At 39.1% G+C, this 20920-nt stretch overlaps 1 protein-coding gene across 3 annotated transcripts in view; it reads right to left on the bottom strand.

Moving 5' to 3' along the window:
- Nucleotides 1-349: 349 nt before the first annotated feature.
- POMT2 (protein O-mannosyltransferase 2) overlaps nt 350-20920 on the bottom strand; it is a 47229-nt gene continuing 26658 nt past the window's right edge. For all 3 annotated transcript variants that reach the window (XM_089522272.1, XM_089522273.1, XM_089522275.1), the window contains 10 exons: nt 19550-19628; nt 17970-18121; nt 13887-13978; nt 12572-12648; nt 9199-9270; nt 9042-9101; nt 8605-8710; nt 7228-7368; nt 5858-5972; nt 350-4883 (listed from right to left, as the gene is read on the bottom strand). In XM_089522272.1, coding sequence (XP_089378398.1) covers nt 4778-4883; nt 5858-5972; nt 7228-7368; nt 8605-8710; nt 9042-9101; nt 9199-9270; nt 12572-12648; nt 13887-13978; nt 17970-18121; nt 19550-19628 — 1000 coding nt within the window. In that variant the 3' untranslated portion in view covers nt 350-4777. The remainder of the gene's footprint in view (nt 4884-5857; nt 5973-7227; nt 7369-8604; nt 8711-9041; nt 9102-9198; nt 9271-12571; nt 12649-13886; nt 13979-17969; nt 18122-19549; nt 19629-20920) is intronic.

The following is a 20920-nucleotide window of genomic DNA, read 5'->3' on the forward strand; positions in this document are numbered from 1 at the left end:
ATCAGATGGTCAAGTTAAATTTCAGAAATGCTGCTATTACCCTTTACCGCCAAACTTTGGCTAGAGAAATCAAGTATAAAGTCTATTAGTGGAACCTGAGATCCTTCAAAACAGACAAAGCACTGATTCGGGGTATTTGTGTGCACATAAAGTTTTAATCTATCATCCTCATTCACTGTACGATCTAAAGCAAATTATTGCTGGTGACAATTAAGAAAATGGAGGGGGGTGGCTGAGAGACAGGATTGCACCTCTGCACTCAGACATCCCTTATCATCAAGTTGATGCTATGGACAAGAAAGTGAAAAACATTTAGAAATCAAGAAGACATTTTAAAGAAATTCTATTTATTTTTAAAAATAAACAGTTAATTCTATGTTGTTTTGTTAATTCCTTTACAAAAAGACATGTCATTCAAAAGGCAGTTTCCTTTTTATTTAGTACCATCTACACTGCATAACAATATGTTCACTTAAAAATAAAGACAATGGTCATAAACAAAAGACACATATACATACATTCAAATTTAGCAGCATTAGTAAAAACAATTCATAATGCAGAGGGCTCCCTACAATTGGTAGTCAACTGCCATATTGGCTACAGCCTCACTGTCACCTACGGCAGAGTACAAATCAGTCCTTTGAAGCAATCAAGTTACAAATGAAATACAGATTTGAAAATAGCTTAGGACACCTCCCTTATTTCAGAACAATTGAAGACTGTTTAAAATGTATCTCTACCTAAACTCTCTACCTGTGCAAGGGTTTAGCGAAGCCTACCTAATATGCTAGGTGTGTATGGACACTTATTTATGTGAAGAAATAGCTGGACGTGATCCTCTATTTTCAGTGTACTATTTATAAAGGCCTGTATCATTTCAGGTCGCTAAAATGAGTACCCAGATTGTTGGGGGCAATTAGCTTACACTTTGTAAACCACTTAGGGAGTACTTAAGTACACTGATAAGAGGTATAGAAATGTACTTGCTATGTTTCTGAATGAGTAGTTTTGCAGCGTTGGACTACAGCTCTGGAGACCAGGGTTCAACTCTCAACCTGGCCCTGAAACCTGCTGGGCATGTCACATGCTCTCAGCCTGAGGGAAAGGCATTGACAAACCTCTGACTAATTCCTTGCCAAGAAACCCCATGACAGGGTCACCTTAGGGTTTCCATAAGTTGGAAATGACTTGAAGGCACACAACAAACAAAAATAAACCAATTAAGGCCCTGTATAAATATAAAAGGACTGGGGTTTCTGGCAAGATGAAGTTCTAGACAACACAAAGAATGAAAAATCTGACTTTACTACTATCTAGGGCAAGCTGGAACGCCTTCAGCCAAATTCAATTTCAGAGAAATGATGGTGGGTGGAGGAAGGACTGATCAAAGGGCCAAAGGCAAAGGCTGCAGTCAGACATACCAGAACAATTTTAGTGTAAATCTCTTATAATCAAGCACTAGAAGTATCTTAACTTTTTATAACGGGAATGAATATCCATATACAACTTGGGAAGCCAAATGATGATGGTGTGGGAAGGGATCACAGCAATCCAGGGAATACCAGAGGGCCAGATCTGGGCGTAGAGGCTGAGGTTCCCACCCTGACCTAAAGTGAAGGCCTTCAAGAGAGCATCTCTCAAGAAGCAGGTGGGTTTTGTTTTTGTTTTTTAATTTCTCAATTTACCGTCTTTATTTCCTAGAAGAAATGTTGAAGAATTAAAATTGTTAGCTCTACACTAACATGGAAGGAAAGAATGTACAATTCTCTAAAAATTCCCCAAAACAAAAATTTTATTTAGTAACAAATTCCATCATGACAGATCTCTCGGTGTTTCAGTAAGACCACTGGAGAGGAACGAGGCTACTCCAGAATATATTTAAGTATACTATCCAGACTTCTAGATCAACACTCTAGGCCACAGAAGTCACTAGGAAGAAAACAAATGATCCTATAAGAGCAAACTTTTGTAGTACCCTGTAAATATAATAAATAATGAAATGTACAGACTCAGAAAGAATTTACTTTGTACCTTCTTCTGAATTAAACAGTAATGGGTTTTGAAAGAAGGGGAGCAAATGCTCCGAAACACTGGTGAATGTTGCTGTTAATTAATGCTGTGTGACAAACACAGGTGAATTATGAAGCTAAGGTTGAGGTAAGCCAGGAAGAGATGGAAAAGTGTTAATGAACCAGAAATACCAACATCAATTAGCACCCTGTGCCTAGTAAAATGCCACTCTTCTGCAGCTTCATTAAACCACCCATCTAAAGCACATCTGTTCATAGAATCCAATTATTTGATCTGTAACTGGTACTGAAATGATTAGGAATCCTTCAGTGGATTTTACTAGAATCCAGCATCACAAAGACAAAAAGCTAACCAGCTCTCCTAAGACTGGTGTCTCAATGTACTTCTGTGAATGAGAATGATTAAAAATTACAAGTCTGAAGCCTGCTATTTTTTAAACATCCTGTTTCAATGTTTACTGTTCAAGATACCTTTCCATAGTAGTAAAGCAGTGTCATCAGACACATTTCAGAAGGAAGCAGCTACCCATTCATAGCAATATATTTTAGTTATGGGAAGCCTTCATGAGAAATAAATACAAAATTAAACAGTGAAGTGACTACTAGATGAGGTCCTCTTCTGGATAATTTAGTCAAGAGTAACATTTTAGCACCTAATGGAAGATCAGAATTGCCTTCCTATAAATCAACTGTATTGTTACTGCTTAGAATCTACTGGACCTCCAACCTGCTGCCTCTTCCAGTAGCATAGATGCAGAATAATGAGAGGCTTTTGTGACATCCTCCTTCCCATCCCACCCTCCTGCAGGATTTCTCATGTCCCAGGCCAACCAAAGGGGAGTGCTTCCTGCCTCAGGTAATGGAAAGTCTATCAAAACCAAAAACTCATTGCAGTGATTCCCCATAGTTTCTAAAAAGAAAGGAAAAGTAAAAGGCTAGGACCCTTAATCATTTCTGCAACTACTGTACATAGCTAAATCCAACTTTCAGTGGTAGAATCTTTCAAACCCCTTCTGTTCTCTTCCCCAACCTTTTAAGCCACCCAAAAATTCCAGATATTTGCTAGTCCTCGGGAGCTGTTTTTGTTTGTTTGTTTGTTTTGGAGGGGATGCGTTTTCTGCTAAATTACATTGTTCTGCCAGCAGAATTCCACTGCTGGATACTGCCCATACAATAAAAATCTAAAACTACTGCCACTAAAGGGTTGGTCATAGTGACATTATTTAACTAAATAAGCCAAACTAAGCATAGACCTGCATCCACCCCCCTCCTTCAATGAATCTAGCAGCCAGAGTCTTCAGCAATCAACACACTTCATATCTATCCAACCTCTCCTGGGGATGCTGGCATTTAGTCTCCATGCCAACAGAAACAGCCCTTTGATGATGGATGGTACAGGGCAATAGGACGCGGCAGGCTTCAGGCTTTAATACAGATGCTAAAATGAATTATTGGATGGCCTCAATTTTCTTGACACTTATGCAAAGGAGGCTTCAAGGAAGCTATGTAATTATAGCTGAACCCAAATTTGCTTTGGAAAACTGTGGTACACAATAACTCACTCAAGATCTCTTCTCAAGACTTATTTAACACTTTCTCAGAAGTAGATAAAGAAAAGCTCTCTTCAGTAACCAGGTGAAGACTTCTTTACTTCTGCCTTTAATCTTTTCAATAACTTTTTCTAGATAGTTTATCACTGCAAACAGACTAATGTCTCCTCAAAACCTATATGCATTTAACAAAGAAACAGTGTTCTGGTAGCCTACTGTTAGTTGCCTATTCTGTATATGGCATTCATTAAAGAGATAGCAGCTTCTTCACAGAATTAAGTACTAGTAGGCTAACAGAATGAGTGACAGGCCCTAGCATAATCTCTAATCTACTGTGTAACTTTTACATCATTCTCAAAGGGAATTTAGGGCAGAAAATCTAAAACAAAAGTAAAAAGCTACCAGTTTTATCTGTCTTAGAGTTTTCTAAACAAAGGAGCAGTGTAGCAACTTGAATGCTACAATTTCATTCTCGCATGAGATCCTTACAGTTCTTTCAAGTTGTTCTCTGTACTCTGAGAGCAAAGGTGTTGTGCAAAAAGGGGAAAAAATCAACTGCCTTTTGTTTGAAAAGTAAGCAAGGCACAGAGTCTCCAAGGGCTTCACACTATTGTAACGATTAAGTCAAAGTTTCTGAAGTCCAGAGGAGCAGTCACAGAACTTCCACAGGAAGACATATACGTGTCTGTGTGCATACACCCACCTACTCTCATGTAGTTTTAAAAACATCATGATAAAAAAGTTCTTGGATGTAAACTACCCTGATATCAAAGACTGTCTCATCTCTATGTATGTTTGATATTTTCTGTGCTCTAATAAATCACACATGAGGAGAGACAGCACTAAGCTACACTCTTGCCCAAACAAACACACATCCCCAAATTTTCACACAAATAATCCTGCTGTAGAAGCCAGGCTTAAAACATATTGCTTGGATGGTTCAATCTTGAGAGCAGCAACTGGATCAAGTAACCGGAACCCTAGGCCACTTGGCCAAAGTTCTCCTTCACTTTACATAGTCTGAAAAACCCACAAAAAACTATATTCTCCTTCACTGCTGCCAGCTTTTCTCAGGGCCTGAGGTGCACAGTCCACTGTCTGTATCAGCACAGAAACACTGCTGGGAAAGATTCTTCACAGTGAAGGTTTCACCATTTCTGTTCTTCTGTTTTGCTCCCTTCTTCTTTCAGGCTGGATCTAGAACTCCCATGTTTCCAACCACCTAAGTCCTGCCATTGGGCTGTTGGTATCAGAAGCCAGAGGTCCTACCATCCCATAGGAGAGAGGGTGGAAGAGGTAGAAGCTGTGGAACAAGATTGATATATGAACCAAATTTCCTGATATCCCATGTCACAAACAGAACACATCTCAGCATCCCATTCCATAGAGTTGGGAAGGAGATCTGCAGCCCTTTTGATATGTTGGGCTACAACTCCCATCATCCCCAATGTTGACTAAGCTGCCTGGGCTGGTCAGAAGATGCAATCCAGCAATATCAGGAGGGCCACATGATCCTCATCCGTGCCACAGCACCATTCATGACCAATGAATTATATAATCATAGTGACAACCAGAATGGTATACTGATTTGATGTTGGACTATGACTCTGGAGACTAGGATTGAAATCCCTGTTCAGCCATGGAAACACACTGGGTGACTTTGGGCAAGTCACATTCTCTCAGCCTCAGAGGAAGGCAAAGGCAACACACACACACCCTCGGAACAAATCATGCAAAGAAAACCCTGTGATAGGTTTGCCTCAGGGTCACCATAAGTCAGAAACAGTGTGAAGACACACAACAAACACAGCAGTACTTTGGAACCTTGAAAATTAGATCAGTGTCCATTCAGATGTCCACTGTCCACTGAACTCTGCTATCAAAGATAGTGGGTAACTAAAAATAAATAAATAAAAGCTTCCTATATTATTGTATTGAGAGAGTACAAGGATGTGTGAAAAGAAAGTGGCACCTGAAACTTTAATAAATTAGGATTGCTGCTTTCTAAGCAATTCAAATGAGGCAGCTTCTGAATATTAACACTAGTCAATATCCAAGGCCATCTCCTATGAAAGTAACTCCACCCATTGTGAAAACTACTCAATAGCTTACTGCTATTTCCTGAAATTGTTTTTTAGGGTTTGGTTGGTCTGCAAAGGCCCTTCTCTCAAGACCATTTGATCACATGAATGTTGAGGAGACATCATGACGCAAAAGCCCTCCAAGTAAAAATAATGATTTTAGCTATGTGTTAACAATTTAGGAACAAATTCTCACCTATACATACTGAGCAGGATCAATATCACTATCCCATAGTTGTAAACTTTTCTCCTTTGGATGCTGCATGACTGGGGCCCAGCCCAGAATTTCAGAAATACATCCCAGGTAATCCCTGAGCAAGTAAGAGAAGAGGGAAAGTTGGACAGGCACAATGGAACTTGAAAAAATCCATGTAAATTTTAGTAATAATGTCAAAACAAGGCTGCATCTTATCAATAACCTGTAGCCATCATGTAATCATGTTTTTGCCTGGTACTATTAATATCAATTAAAAGGATGAAAACCCAATTCTATTTCATTTCTGAAAGAGTTCTCTCATGGTGAATCTTCTAAAACTAACATCCTTTATTTTACCAGAAAATACTTCCAGCAAAAAGAAGTGTCCAATAAAATCATGTATTTTCAGTACTATGTTGATACCAACACTGTCTCCTGCAATTCTTTCTCTAAAAAAAGGAATCTTCAAGCTAAAATAAGCACTTTGCTTTATTAAGACAGTGCCTAGCAAGATGCAAGATAAAATAAAATGATAAAAAAGAAATCTACAGCTGTAGAACAGATATATTAATATTTCAGAATGAGAATACTTTTTAAAATAGTTTTAAACAGTTCACCAATATTTTTAATAAATGGCCAAATATAACACAATCTAAAATACAGATGAACGTTACACCACTTTTGGGGCAAGTTGTTTTAGAATTCCCTTCACCAAAACTGTACGGATTATTCATCCTTTTATCAATGTCACAAATAGGAAAATTAAGATGAAGTTGCTCAAGGCTGACAAATAACAGCTGGTGTTCTATGTCCAAGTCTCCCATACCAAGGTCGAAGCTATACTGATCTTCATCACAAAAATGCAATTTACTGGGGATTTTTTCAACCATTTTTCAAGAAGAAACATAGTCATGTTACAGACCGCCCAGAAGGGGCGGTCTGCCGCCGCCGCCATTTGCAGTGCGGAGGAGCCCCAGCATCCAAACCGTGAGGCTCCTCCGTACTGCAAATAAGAAGCGCCAAAATGGCGCTTCTCTTTGCAGCGCGGATATGACGCCGTGAGGCGCCAATGGCACACTCGCAGCGTCATATGCGCCGTGCGGTGTGTGGACGCAGCACGTCTGCTACGTAAAGATGGCGGCCCCCATGTGGAACGGGCGCCACCATTTTGTACAGACTCGGTCTGTATTAGGGTTAGGGGCGTCTGGAAGGGACGCCCCTTTCTAACCCTAATACGGACCCAGTCCATACTTTATGCCCATCTGTAACGGGCCATAGTTATTTATTGTACTCAGCCTTTTTAAGACTCTCTGTAATCTACTCTACCATGGCATTAAGTTCTTGCTGTGTAAAAGACTTGTGAAATATACCTGTCAACATAGTGGAGAAAAGCATGGCAGGAAAATAATGATGAAAATAGAGCACCCGTCCCATCATGAAGAAAGGAATATAATGAAGAAGCCATCCCAGCATAACTCTTCCTCCACCATTTAGCAGGACTTGAGAGAGCTCTGGAACACAACACATATGCATATAGCTAAGGTCCTGTACACAAACCACATTTCTTGCATTCTTCTCAAACCAAAACTGTAAACATTTGTTTCTAACTGCCTGCAGATATCTGGTTTCATGGTGTATATAAGATACAATGCTCTCTGTTTTAATGTCACTACTTTATCAGTTCAGGGCTTAGAAGAAAAGAGCATTGCTGATATATGCCCCACAGTAATGCATTCATAATACTCTGCCAAGTAAACATGTTTGCTTCTAGTATGCATACCAGCAACTGCTACAAATCCAAGCTAATCCTGGTTAAGAAAGCATTCCACAGACCATCATGAAAAGTTAAGGAAGAGAGTAATTTCTTCATTTGATGTTTCCATGTGGAAACAACAAGGTTGGAGCCACCAGAACGTAACTTCCTCAATCTTTCTGACTAATGGACAATGTCACATTTTTATATAACTGTGTGCATGTATAAAGGAATCAGTATGCACAGTAAGTAAAACCAGTGAATAGCTTTTGACAGCCCAGTAGAAGATTACCCTTTAGGTGGGGCTCAGGAAGACCACAAAGCCTCCTAAGAAGTAACCACATCAGGAGTGACAAAAATATTCCAAAAATATAAGCTCTGAGAACTAATCTCTCAGGTTACATTCCTTCTCTTGAGCCACAGAAAGTTCTGGAACACCACTGCAGTAGCAGTAGCAACACCTGCTGTATACATAAGACTTGTGGGTTCTCAGCTGTTAAATCTCTTGCTCCTGGACTGTAACATTAGTGATGATCACCAATTCTTTTTTCTCCTCACAAATATTTCCACAAATACACTTCCAGAAAACATTGGCCTTTCAGAATTCACAAAAAAATATCTCCAAAGGAAATGTGAATAAACATTTACCATACAGAATTTCCCCTTCTTTTTACGAATATATATTTCCTTTGGCCATAAAAGACTAAAACCCGTCTTAAAATCACAGGCTGAAATTCAAAGAATTCTAAGTGTGCATATGCGTAAATACTGCCACATCCAAATTGGTCTTTCCTTCCAATCTGTATCTTCTTACTGACCTGAAAATCAGCATTTTGAAGCAGTCTGGGGAAGCCACAAAGCATTCAGGAAAATGTCCTTTGTAATTTTAGGTCTCCAACATTTTTAATTATGTTATTTTTGATATCATACTCAGGACTTCCCTCACCCCTCACCGTGTGCCAAGGGACATAGCATGTTGGAAAATTTATATTACCTTTGTGCTCAGCTGTCAGCTGGACTCCTCTCTTCATGGTCACAGATACAAATATTGTCATGAAGAGATATAATCCAATTGTGATTAAGTTCATCCACCAGATCACCTGTGAGGGAAAGCCTTGCAGGTAGACAAAGATGCACAGAAGGTACCATAAAACTACACAGAAACTATTGAGATGGAATAAAAAGACATGAAGGAATCCAGTAACACCTGTGTGACTAAACTGAATGAAGAGTTTAACAGACCTTTTCCTCCAATTAGTCTCAAAGGTGCTATTGGATCCCTCTATCTCTTCTTACAGACTAACGCAGATATATCTTTGAGAACTAAAGAGGGAATGAGAGGAAGAGCTGTGGAGCAAGGAAGCTACCTATTCGAGGGATCCTAAAAATCCCCCCACCCCAAATGGAGGAACCAAACCAAATTGTACTTACCGGGTTTCCTAGTAAATAAACTCTATAGTCTGTTTCATTGATTCCAGAAAAACGGAGGCCCTATGGAGAAAACAATCAAAATCAGGCCTTCATCCTGTCTTAAAAAGGAGACAAATCCAAAAACCTCAACATGCAAGAGTCATTTTTGCCTCCATACCTGATAATTGATGGGCCAATGCCAGGGCTTGGATGTGACTTCATTCTCCTTTGGCTTGAGGCCACTGTTTCCCTACAAGACAAAGAAAAGCTATACTCATTTCTGTGTTGTAAGATCTTCATAACTCCTCTTAAATCAGAGTTGGCAAATGTGGCCCTCCAGATATTGCTGGACTGCAGCTTCGATGATCCTACTCCATTGGTTATGCTGACTAGGACTGATTGGAATAGGAGTCCAACAACAACTGGAAAGCCCTGCACTCCCTACTCCTGCTTTAAATATCTTCCCTGATACACTGTTATAGAAACTTGCATAACTTCCATTTAAGAACATAAGAGCACCAGTGCCACATCAGATTAGAGGCCTATCTCACAAAGATGCTCTGGCAAACTCACCATCCAGTACATGAAGATAACAGTTTTGTTCTATTGTTTCCTGCAAAGAACTGGTTCTCAATCTAAATGGAGCCCTGGTGGCGCAGTGGTTAAATGCCTGTACTGCAGCCATTCACTCAAAACCACAAGGTTGCGAGTTCAAGACCAGCAAAAGGGCCCAAGCTCGACTCAGGCTTGCATCCTTCCGAGGTTGCTAAAATGAGTACCCAGACTGTTGGGGGCAAATTAGCTTACTTGCTAATTAGCTTACTTGCTGTTCACTGCTATGATCTTTGGAATAGCGGTATATAAATAAAACAAATTATTATTAAATTATTAAAATTTGCAATTTTAGGTACCATGCAGTAGCCACTGATAAACTTACTTGACAAACTTGCACTTGTATATATATGACAAGTCTCTCTTATTGGAAAAATCTATCTCACGTCCTAGGCTAACTTTCTGAAAACATGATTCATATGCTTTTAAATCAGTAGGCGATCCTGTCGTTGTGCAAATGTTGGTGGGCTCCCAGTTCCCGAAGCCCCGTCAGCATGCTCAGTAGTCAAGGATGATTGGAGCTGCCTGTAGACCAACAACCTGGAGGACCTTACACTTCAATATAAAGTATCCTCAGATGTCCAATGACTTCTTAGTGCCACAAGCATTAAGTGATGAGTCAGTGCCACAAGAATTTGGGACACAGCTGAACAGAAGAAGGTAGAACACATCACATTCATAATGTGGAAGCAACAATGTTGGTTTAGACCTGAGGCTTTGTGGCTAAATCAGAGATAGACAAGCTTTAGATTCTGTATGCACATGGTAGGGGAAGAGAGTATAAATTCAACAACAAGCAAAGCGAAACATACCATATTCCAACTTATTATTATTATTATTATTATTATTATTATTATTATTATTATGTATCTATAGCCAGGTGCGGAAAGTGCAATCTGTTGAATACATGCAAACAGCAAGGTCCTATTTTGCAGATCCTGAAGCCACTACACTAACTCACCTGAATTCTTCCTTTTTAATTACTGCCATTTTTTCACCAAAATATGTCAAAACTACTGTAAAGCACAGCAGCCTAGTTCCTACAATCCTGCAAAAATCCTACAATACTTAAATTTACTCACCCACCCAAAACTGGCAAAAATAAATCAATAAAGCCAACCAAAACATAAACCAGATGCTATGAGATCAATTCCAGTTGAATCAGGAGTGCCACTGCAGCCCCTAAAGGAGTATGAAGATGAAAACTGCCTGCCCCCTAATTCTCTGCTGTTGCTCACTGCTAATTTATAGGAACAGCTACCACACCAGTTTATTAAGAAAGCAGGCTGGGTACCATTTATTTAATGACAATTTACATTATAGTATATCCATAACCCTCCACACTACCGGAGCACTAGACATAACATATAGGGCCCAAAGCCTTTCAAACTGGTAAAAACTGTTAGACACAATGGGATTCTGGAGTACACAGCTCCAGAAAACAACAGTATTTTCATTAATATTCCTTTTTTCCAAAACATTTTCTGCAAATGCATGCTCTCTTGTTCTTCAAGGAAACAAACAACAAGGCAAAAGATGGTTATCTGCCTCAAAATCCTGCTTGTGAGCTTCCCAGGAAGGAACATGGTCAGACCACCAGTGGAGACAGATTGCTAAAGTCTATGGACCTTTAGTCTGATCCAGGAAAGCAGTTTTCAGATAATTAATTAGCACAAAAGATAGGAGGAACATTCATATGTATACACACACACACACACACACACACCTAGAAATACTGCTCTTCCTTGACAAATATATTCATATTGCCCACTAGTGGAGCCATCTTTAAAAAATGGATACGACAATTCACATGAAAATGCTTTTGAGGCTTCCCCAAAGTGAAAATGCCTTCAGGCTTTTATTGACCCAATGGTTATTTCCAGTTCTTTATTGTCAACAATGTATATTTTGTACACATCACTTTGGCTTCCACTCTGGACAGAAAACACCTTTAAATTTAAAGAAACAAAATTAGTTCCTTCCAAATCCATGGAACTAATTGCACATAAAGCTAAAGCTACGGTAAATGCAGAAAGCCCAAGTAAATCATTGGTCTGTGAAGTCACCCAGGTCCCTTTCCTTCTCCCATGCTACAAGGAGGAAAAATAAACCAGAATTTCGTTTAACAGCAGCAAATTCTTGGTTTCTTATTATAAAAAGGAATACTGATTTAAATCTCTTAGTAGCAATGTAAGGCAATAAAAATGAAAAAAGTGAAGAAGACTACTGTACATTATAGGTGAACAGACTCAGTCTTAAAGTGTTTAAAGACAATTTTTATGCTGGTTCTAATTTTTAAATCAGACATTAATAAGAGATTTGGGAGGAAAAACGTATTTCAACAAGCACTTTCCCATGATTTTTTTTTTTTTGTAAGAGAATGCTCACTGATAAACAGAAGAACTGGAACTCTGAGGTTTTGTTGCTCCCTAGTTAAGGTCATCATAGACATGTTTTCACTTTATTCCATTTTTCCACCAGCTTGACTGAGAATCAAATTTTCCTAAAATTTTGAGCAATGCTATGTTTGTCAGACAAATGGGAGGATAACTAAATAAATGAGTGCAAATTAGCATTAATCCTATTTTGTGGCAAGCAGTTGTACTGTTGCTCTCATCAGCATTATCAAATGTAGTGGCACTCTCATATCTTAAAGGGTATTTAAGATTTCTCTAATTACAGTATAAAGAACCCCTTACAGAGTAGTAATGCACACAGAAACTAGAGCTCACAAATAAGTTATCGCTTCAGAGTTTCGTTAAAACTGAATTCATTTCAGAATATAAACCTCTTGGATTGCATTAAGCTTCTCTTATTCCAGGTATGAGCCAGGCAGGTACAGCTACCACACTTTTAGTATTTATTTTCCATTTTGTTTTGCTACAGATGAATAAATGTAAATGAACAAGCAAATGTAGAATCCAAGCCAATCTACCTACTCGGATCATAACCATGTGAGACTCCAGCAGAATCTCTGGAAAGGAAGGTTTCAGAACATCCAAACTGATATTCGGCACTACAGAAAGGAAAACAATTCAGAATAGAATTTAAAAGGTTGTTTAGTTAAGCAGAATATTGAAATTTGCATTAAATTCAATTTAGTTGTAAATCAGTGTGGGCACCATAGTCCAGATGGTGTAAAGAGGCAAAAATCTATGGAATGCAGTATCCCAATCTTTTCTCTATCCCATCACTGCCTTTGAAATCACAAAATTTGGATCACACGATCATTTCCTGTGGATAAACCAAACTACACCCCAATCCAACCTTTAGGAAAAAACTTCAAGTATTTATTTATTTAGTATCCTGCTTTTGTCCTAACATGTGGCCCAAGGCAGTTTACAACATTAAAATAAAACCGAGCTAAACCTGATTAGCTAGTATTAAAAATGTAGAAGTATAAAATCATTTTAAAACATTGCACTAGATAAAAACAGTGTGTACACACACACATAAAAAGACCTCTCTGCACAACCTTGTGTGTGTTTCATGTGCCTTCAAATCATTTCTGACTTATGGTGATCCTAAGACAGCAGTTCTCAACCTGTGGGTCACAAGCCCTTTGGGGGTCAAACAACCTTTTCACAGGGGTCGCCTAAGACCATCAGAAAACAGTAGCAAAATCACAGTTATGAAGTACCAACCAAAATAATTTTCCACAACTTGAGGAACTGTATTAAAGGGCCACGGCATTAGGAAGGTTGAGAACCACTGTCCTAAGGCAAACCTATTATGGGGTTTTCTTGGCAAGATTTGTTCAGAGGAGGTATGCCATTGCCTTCCTTTGAGGCTGAGAGCATGTGACTTACCCACAGTCACCCAGTGGGTTTCATGGCCAAGCTGGGTATCAAACCCTGGTCTCCAGAGTTGTAGTCCAACACCCAAATCACTAAACCATTTTTTCTACCAGGCAGCATAGAGGGGACCAGCCTAACATCCCACAGAAGTGAATTCCATAGCCTAGAATCAGCCCCTGAGAAGGTCCTCATGTGTCTTCAACATATGGACCTTTGAGGGTGATGGGAGAAAGAAGAAGCCCTCTCCCATGGTTCTTAAGTCTTGAATAGGATCATACAGTCTTTCAGACAGCCTGGATCGAAGCCTTATGGAATTCCAATTGACTGCCTTGACTGCTTTATAGTAGCTGCGTATTTAAAACTCACAAACATACATTCAAAGAAAGAAAGAAAGAAAGAAAGAAAGAAAGAAAGATCTAAATCCTTTTACACTAAAAGGATACATTCAGCCACTTACATCTAGGATTGATGTGATCTTCAACATTCCAGAGAGTATTAAGATTCTCCTTCTGATATGGAGTGCAAGTGACTTCCACTTGCTCCCAGCCCCTGCAAAAGAGACCACTATCATCAGTCAGTCATCAACAAAACTTCATCCCAGTGGGCAATCAGATTCTATGACTTTATGGAACATATTTCTCACAAATACACTTCCAGAAAATTCTGGCCTTTCTGAATTCACAAAAAGCCATAATTAAAAGAGAATTAGAAGATACTACATGTCTAAGTTAAACAAGTACTGATGTATCTACTTTCTAGTTGCTTAATGTAAACATCTAACTTATCTCTTCCTTACCTGGTACTCTCCAGGTCTGCTGGACCATTACTTTCATTATTCTCAGCCAGCATGGGCAACATGTAACTGCAAAAAATGGCATAGCTGGGGATGATGGGAGTTGTAGTCCACCATGTCTGAAGGGACCCAAGACATGAAAAGGTTCCTCTGCATCCATACACAAACTCACTACTAGAATGCCTCTTAAAAAGCAACAGCAATAATCTGACTGGAAGAGACAATGCACATCTGATCTTGATCACATGAACCTCAAAAACTCTACAAAATGGAGCTGAGTTCTTTATATATCTGGCGGGGAGCCATAAATATGTTTTATCCAGTCCAAAGGGTGAATCACGTATTTTTTCAAAAACACTGTAAACCAGGCAGGTAGCCTTAGGATAGGATTACCTACATCCATGTGACCTCACTAAAAATAATATTTACTCCTGGTGGAAAAATGGTTATTTCAATACCCAGCAACTGCCACAGATAAATAGCTCATACTCCATACAATATGTTTTGTAAAAAATAAACCACATATAACTTCCATTCCCATTTTAAAAACCTTTACTAGGAAATAAATATCCTGATTGTTAGGTTCCCAAGTCTTTCAAACTAATGTAAAACTAGGTTTTATATATGGTCCAAAAAACACTGCAGAAATAATCCCATTTGAGACCTCTTTAACTGCCTTGGCTCAATGCTAGGGAATTCTGGGAATTGTAGTTTTGTGAGACATTTAGCCTTCTCTGTCAGAGAGTTCTGGGGCCACAATAAACTACAATTCCCAGAGTTAAAGCCATCTTAAACTGAATTATTTCTGCAGTGTGTTTTGGACCTATGGCAAACATCCTCATACCAGTTACTGACTTCTGAAGTGGGAACAAGCTAGAATAAAAGAATTCCTTTTCTATTGCTCAGTATGCTAGCAGTTTTAAATTAAATGCCTTAGTGACTGAAAGATATCTAGGATCAAATTATTAACTCATCCTTGGACCAATTCTTACAAAGTGATTGAGGGATACTCTTAGTGGGTAGACAGAGATGGGACAAAGTGTCTGAAAGGGGTTCTGTTTCCCACACGTGCTCTCTGGTTCTTCAGTCTCTGGTCCTTGGCTGAGCAAAGCATTTGCTGGATTTTCTTCATCGGTTTGTAAACCATTTGAAGGTTGTGCTTCCTCACCACTTTGCCTATTCTGTCTGTGACTCCTTTGATGTATGGTAAAAATACCTTCCCTTTTAGTGGCTGCTTGTCTTCACTTTTACCGCAGACCAGAAAGACCCTCTCACAGCCACAGGAGTTTACCACACACCATGGAGCTACAGACAAGTCTACATAGACCACCAAACGCAGTGTGCCAACAAGAATCAAGGAACACGAGAGACACTGCAGACTGGGCCAGCCATAAAAATCAGCAGTAGCAGAACATGCCACAAACCATCGTGGGCATAAAATACTATTTGAAAACACTGAAATTCTGGACCATGCCAACCACTACCATGTCAGGATGCACAGGGAAATCATTGAAATCCACAAACACTTGGACAACTTCACAACAGGAAAGAAGAAACCCTTAAAGTGAACAAAATTTGGCTACCAGTCCTGAAGAAGAGCAAAATGAGGACTCTGCAAATGGGAAAGCAGGGGCTTTCCCAGCAGATAATGATCACCAATTAGCAGACATTAATCCTCTTTTGCATTAGCCTCCCAGCCTGAGGCCTGCCGTCAGCAAGAGAACAATACACATGCAAATCACTCCTGCATTCCCAGGCTCATACAGTATGTGTGTGTGTGTGTGCGCGCACACACACACACACACAATTTTTTCCAGGCAAGCATTCTCTGAAGATGCCAGCCACAGATGCTGGCGAAACGTCAGGAAGAAACTCTTCTAGAACATGGCCACACAGCCCGAAAAACCCACAAAAAACTATGGATGCTGGCCATAAAATCCTTCGACTTTCCATCTCATATTGTTCAGGAGGGCCCTCCCAACCCTCTGAAAAAGGGTATGGGAACTTCAGTTAGCTTCAGGGGAGGACTGGCAGGAAACCTTTAATCTGTGAACTTCCCTAAGTTAACGTACTTTAGAATAAGATGTGGCAAGAGACTTTATAGTAAATAAATACACACAATATCAAGCAAAGAAAGAGATTAACTCTGGACCAAATAACTATTTTGCCAAACTTTCCTTTGCTGAATAACTCTGGACCAAATGACTATTTCGCCATAGTGCTTTTCAAAAAGAAAAGAGAGACTTATACTGAAGCAAAACTACACTGAAGAAGGAACAGAGGGACTGATATGTGGCAATGAAAAATAATACATAAAATAGAGAAGAAGCTCATGCCTATTAATGTACTCAAAAGGAATTAGAATGAAATTGCAACATCTAAAAAAATTAAATGCATGTGGCATAAATTTTTTTAGTAAACCAATTAACACTGAAAGAATAGAGGCAAACTCATATACTAGATATAGCAAGCACTGTGTCCATATTCCCTGTTATCTTACCCTTTTTCTCACATTTCCTCTGGGACTGAGTGGCAGAAAATTTACCAACAGAAAATCTAGGGAAAAACTTCATGGATCGTTTTGGCTCATATTCAGGCCTACACATAACTACATTTGGTGCTAGAAAAAAATCTGCAACCATGCTGGAGTAGCAATGATCTGAGACTATAGTAATGGTAGTGTTATTGCTTTTGCTTTTAATTTTACTTGAAGTAAACAAGACTTATATAAATAAGAACCTTCCAGCAGTGTATCTGCTCTCTGAAACACTGCACCCTCAAAAGCAAGTGTATACATATATGTTCTTGTGTTGCAAAGAAGCAAAAGGTGTCTTCCCTCAGACTGGATTTAGATGTCACTCCTATCCCTTTAAAGATCTAGAACCAGTGTGGTGTAATGGTTAGCGTGCTGGACTAAAACTTGAAAAGATCTACACTCTCATTCTCTCACTGAAACAGGGAATTGATTGACCTAATTACACTCTATTGCTGTGAGCATACAGTGGAGAGGAGAAAAGCTATGTACCGTATATACTCGTCAAGGGCAGATTTTGGGGGCAAAATTATGGATATTGATATGACCCTTGGATAAGTCGAGGGTAAAACTTAGGGACATGCAACAAAGGATCTAAATGATGAAGAAAAGGAAAACAATGCCAAAGAACCTACAATATTATGTCAGGCATAACCATTTTGGCTCACACTAAAGGCTGGACAGAAGAGAGAGTAGAGGGAGATCAGTGCTTCCAGGACAGATTGCACACTTGCCTTTCACCAGGGGATGGTTCCTTTTTTTAATAAGAGTTAAAGTATAGTATTTACACTGACCCATTGATAGGTTGACCTAAGTTTTTGGGGTCAATTTTTTGATGAAAATTTCTAGACTTATGCATGAGTATATACAGTATGCTGTCTTGAGTCCCTTTCAGGAAAGCCAGGATATAAATGTGTGCCTTCAAATCATTTCTAAGTTATGCCAAACCTAAGACAAACTTATCATGAGGTTTTCTTGTCAAGATCTGTTCAGAGGGGGCTTGCCATTGCTTCACTCTGAGGCTGAGAGAACATGATCTGACCAAGGTCATGCAATGAGTTTCTGTGACCAAGCAGGATTCAAATCCTGGTCTCCCAGAAACCTAGTCCAACACTCAAGCCACTACACCACACTATGTCTCTTTTATGTTACTCATAAATTAATAATGAAAAATCCATGAGGACATACTTCCACATATGCTTTCTCACACTTACCATTTTGGTAGCGTCTTTCCAGTTGAACCCAAGATGCAGCCAGTAGCCAGATGAATCAGTCGGAGTTGACTACGTAGGACTTTGATACGTTTCCCAGCTTTTCTTCCTACAACCTCAATTCGCCAGAAATCATTGGAGTCCCCAGTTCCATTCTATGAAACAAACATTTCAAAGGGAATTGAGGAAAACCACCAAGTACTTGTTTAAGTACTGGGGAAAGATGCCTTCTGAAGCTTCCTGCCATTACTTGTACCAGAAAGGAATTAATAAGACACCTCAGAATTACCTTTTTAAAAATAGCATCTGATACCAGAATTACATTGTGTGCTTGTGTTCAGGATTTGCAGGGATGGAGTGTAGTGTGGTGAAAAACAGCAAAAAAGAAGAATATATTTATTTTTCCTACTGATATATACAAAGTTTGTGAAAAAGAATAGAAGTTGGTATAAATGTGTGTGTCTCAACACCTAGCACCAAAAAGCATCCAGATTGAGCTCTCAATATGCATAAAGTTCACCTTGAGCAACATCCAGCTATTGCCAGAATACATTTATGTAACACACAAGCTGCATTAAAGAAAAACAACAACAAAAACTAAGGTACAGAACCTATTTTTTGCTCATTTTTTACCAGAGAGCTGGTATTCTTGTTCCCATCCCCCCTCTCTACAGCTCATAAATGTATTTATTGCACTATGCTGCTACAAGGAGAAAGGCAAGATATACATTAAATTTAATTAACTAATTATTAAATAAAGCACAGTTGTATACCCCCAGTTGCCAACAGATCTTCACTTCATTAGAATGAAAGGAAAACTGATTTTACAATGACTCCACATCTTCCATCTTAAATCGGAAGAAGCCAAATTGCCATGTAATAACAGAAGACATGAATCACTCAAAAATACAATAATTCTAGCAAAGGTGGAAGGCAGCAGAAAGATGCCTATACTCAAGCAGAGCAGTGGAGGATAGGGTGGCTTGGAGATGTCTCACCCACAGGCTCACCATGAGTCGGGGTAACTAGAGGGCAGTTAACAAAAGTTCTGAAGAGTGTAAGAATCAGTAAAATGGTTTACAGAGTCTTAAGACTTCGAGCGCCAGGGCTGCTATAGATAGGATTGAAATATTTCTCAATGTAGTTTATTAGATGTGGTACCACCTGATTTTCCTTTCATTATAAGAGAATGTCACAACGCATTTTTCTAATCACGTAAAAATATAAAAAATGGGAGATCATGACCTCTAACTAGAAGCAAAAATGAGTAAACTCGGGATATCATATTTTGGACATACCGTGACTCACTGGAAAAGATGATATCGAGGGCATTAGGAAAAGCAGAGGATCACATTACACTCTGCAAGATCTGATTAGGATCTTTTAAGTCTCTCATTCATAATATTGCCATGTTACAGCCAACTTGATAGCAAGTAACACCAAGAAACATGTGAATCTGTTACAGCCTCCCTGTTCGCAAAGAACCATAAATTTAGAAAGAAGATAAAAGGAAACATATACTTTCACTTTTGGTCTATATTCCAGTTGGCATTCAGAATCAAGCATCATCATTATTCACTTACTATGCCATACCCAGTGACCTGAAGATGCTTTCTTGTCAAGGGGGCTTCATGTTGATGACTGTGCAGGTTTCTAGAAGTCCTGAAATTAAAATAAAATCTAGCTGCTTGATTTTATACTTTTTGACTATTTTGAGAATTATCTTTAACTCAGTTAAATATGCTGGAATATAGTGATGTTCTGCATATTAGCCAAGATGCAAAAAGTTATGATGATCATTTACGGTGAGGTGCATGTTTTCTTTTCCTCCAAGGTTAAACACTTGCAGATACGCACCCATGTTAGTCTTTTTTTTACCAAACACAGAATCCTGTGGCACTAATAGGAGATTCAACCATGAAATTTAGCACTCCTTCAAGCATTCTAAAATGGTATGTCTGAAGGGCAACAGGGACATATGCTACCATCCCATCCGGCTACTTGTGATCCACCCATGTTTATAGGTGAGATCTGAAGTAGATATATAATCATAGCAGTATAGAGTTGGAAGACATCACAAGGGCCATCCAGTCCAACTTCCTGACATGCAGGAACACACAATCTAAGCATTCCCAACACATGGCCATCCAGCATCTGTTTAAAAAGCTCCAAAAGAAGACTCCACTACATTCCCAGGCAATGTATTCCACTGCTAAACAGCTTTGACCATCAGAAAGTTTTTCCTAAAGTTTAGGTAGAATCTCTTTTCCTGTAGTTTGAATCCATTACTCTGTGTTCTAGTCTCTGGAACAGCAGAAAATAAGCTTGCCCTATCTTCTAAGGGGGGAGGGAAATATATTGTTTTTATGCTGTATGTTATTTTAATGTTGTAAACTGCCCGGATTGGTTTGCCACAGGGCGGTATGTAAATAAAATTTATTATTATTATTATTATTATTATTCTATATGACACTTTTAAAAATTTAAATATGGCTACCATGTCACCACTTAACCGTCTCTTCCTCAGGCTAAACATTTCCAGCTCCCTAAGTCTCACAAGGCATGGTTTCCAGACCCTTCATCATTTTGCTCACCCTCTTCTGGACATGCTCCAGCTTGTCAACATACTTTTTGAATTGTGGTGCCCAGAACTGGACACAGTATTCAAGATGAGGTCTGACAAACGCAGAACAGAGTGGTATTATTACATCCCTCAATCAAGACAATATACTCCTATTGATAAAGCCCAGAATGCATTGGCTTTTCTAGCTGACTTTTCTAGCTGCTGCATCACATTGCTGACTCATGTTCAGCTTATGGTTCACTACGACTCCAAGATCCATTCTACATGCACTCCTGCCAAGTCAAGTGTCACTTATCCTATATCTGTGCACTTCATTTTTACTGCCCAAGTGTAGTACCCTACATCCTTGTTGAAATTCATTTTGTCAGTT

Source organism: Sceloporus occidentalis, unplaced genomic scaffold, assembly GCF_023333645.1.
Source record: "Sceloporus occidentalis isolate IW3139 unplaced genomic scaffold, rSceOcc1.0.p SCAF_4, whole genome shotgun sequence".
Taxonomy (NCBI): Eukaryota; Metazoa; Chordata; class Lepidosauria; order Squamata; family Phrynosomatidae; genus Sceloporus; species Sceloporus occidentalis.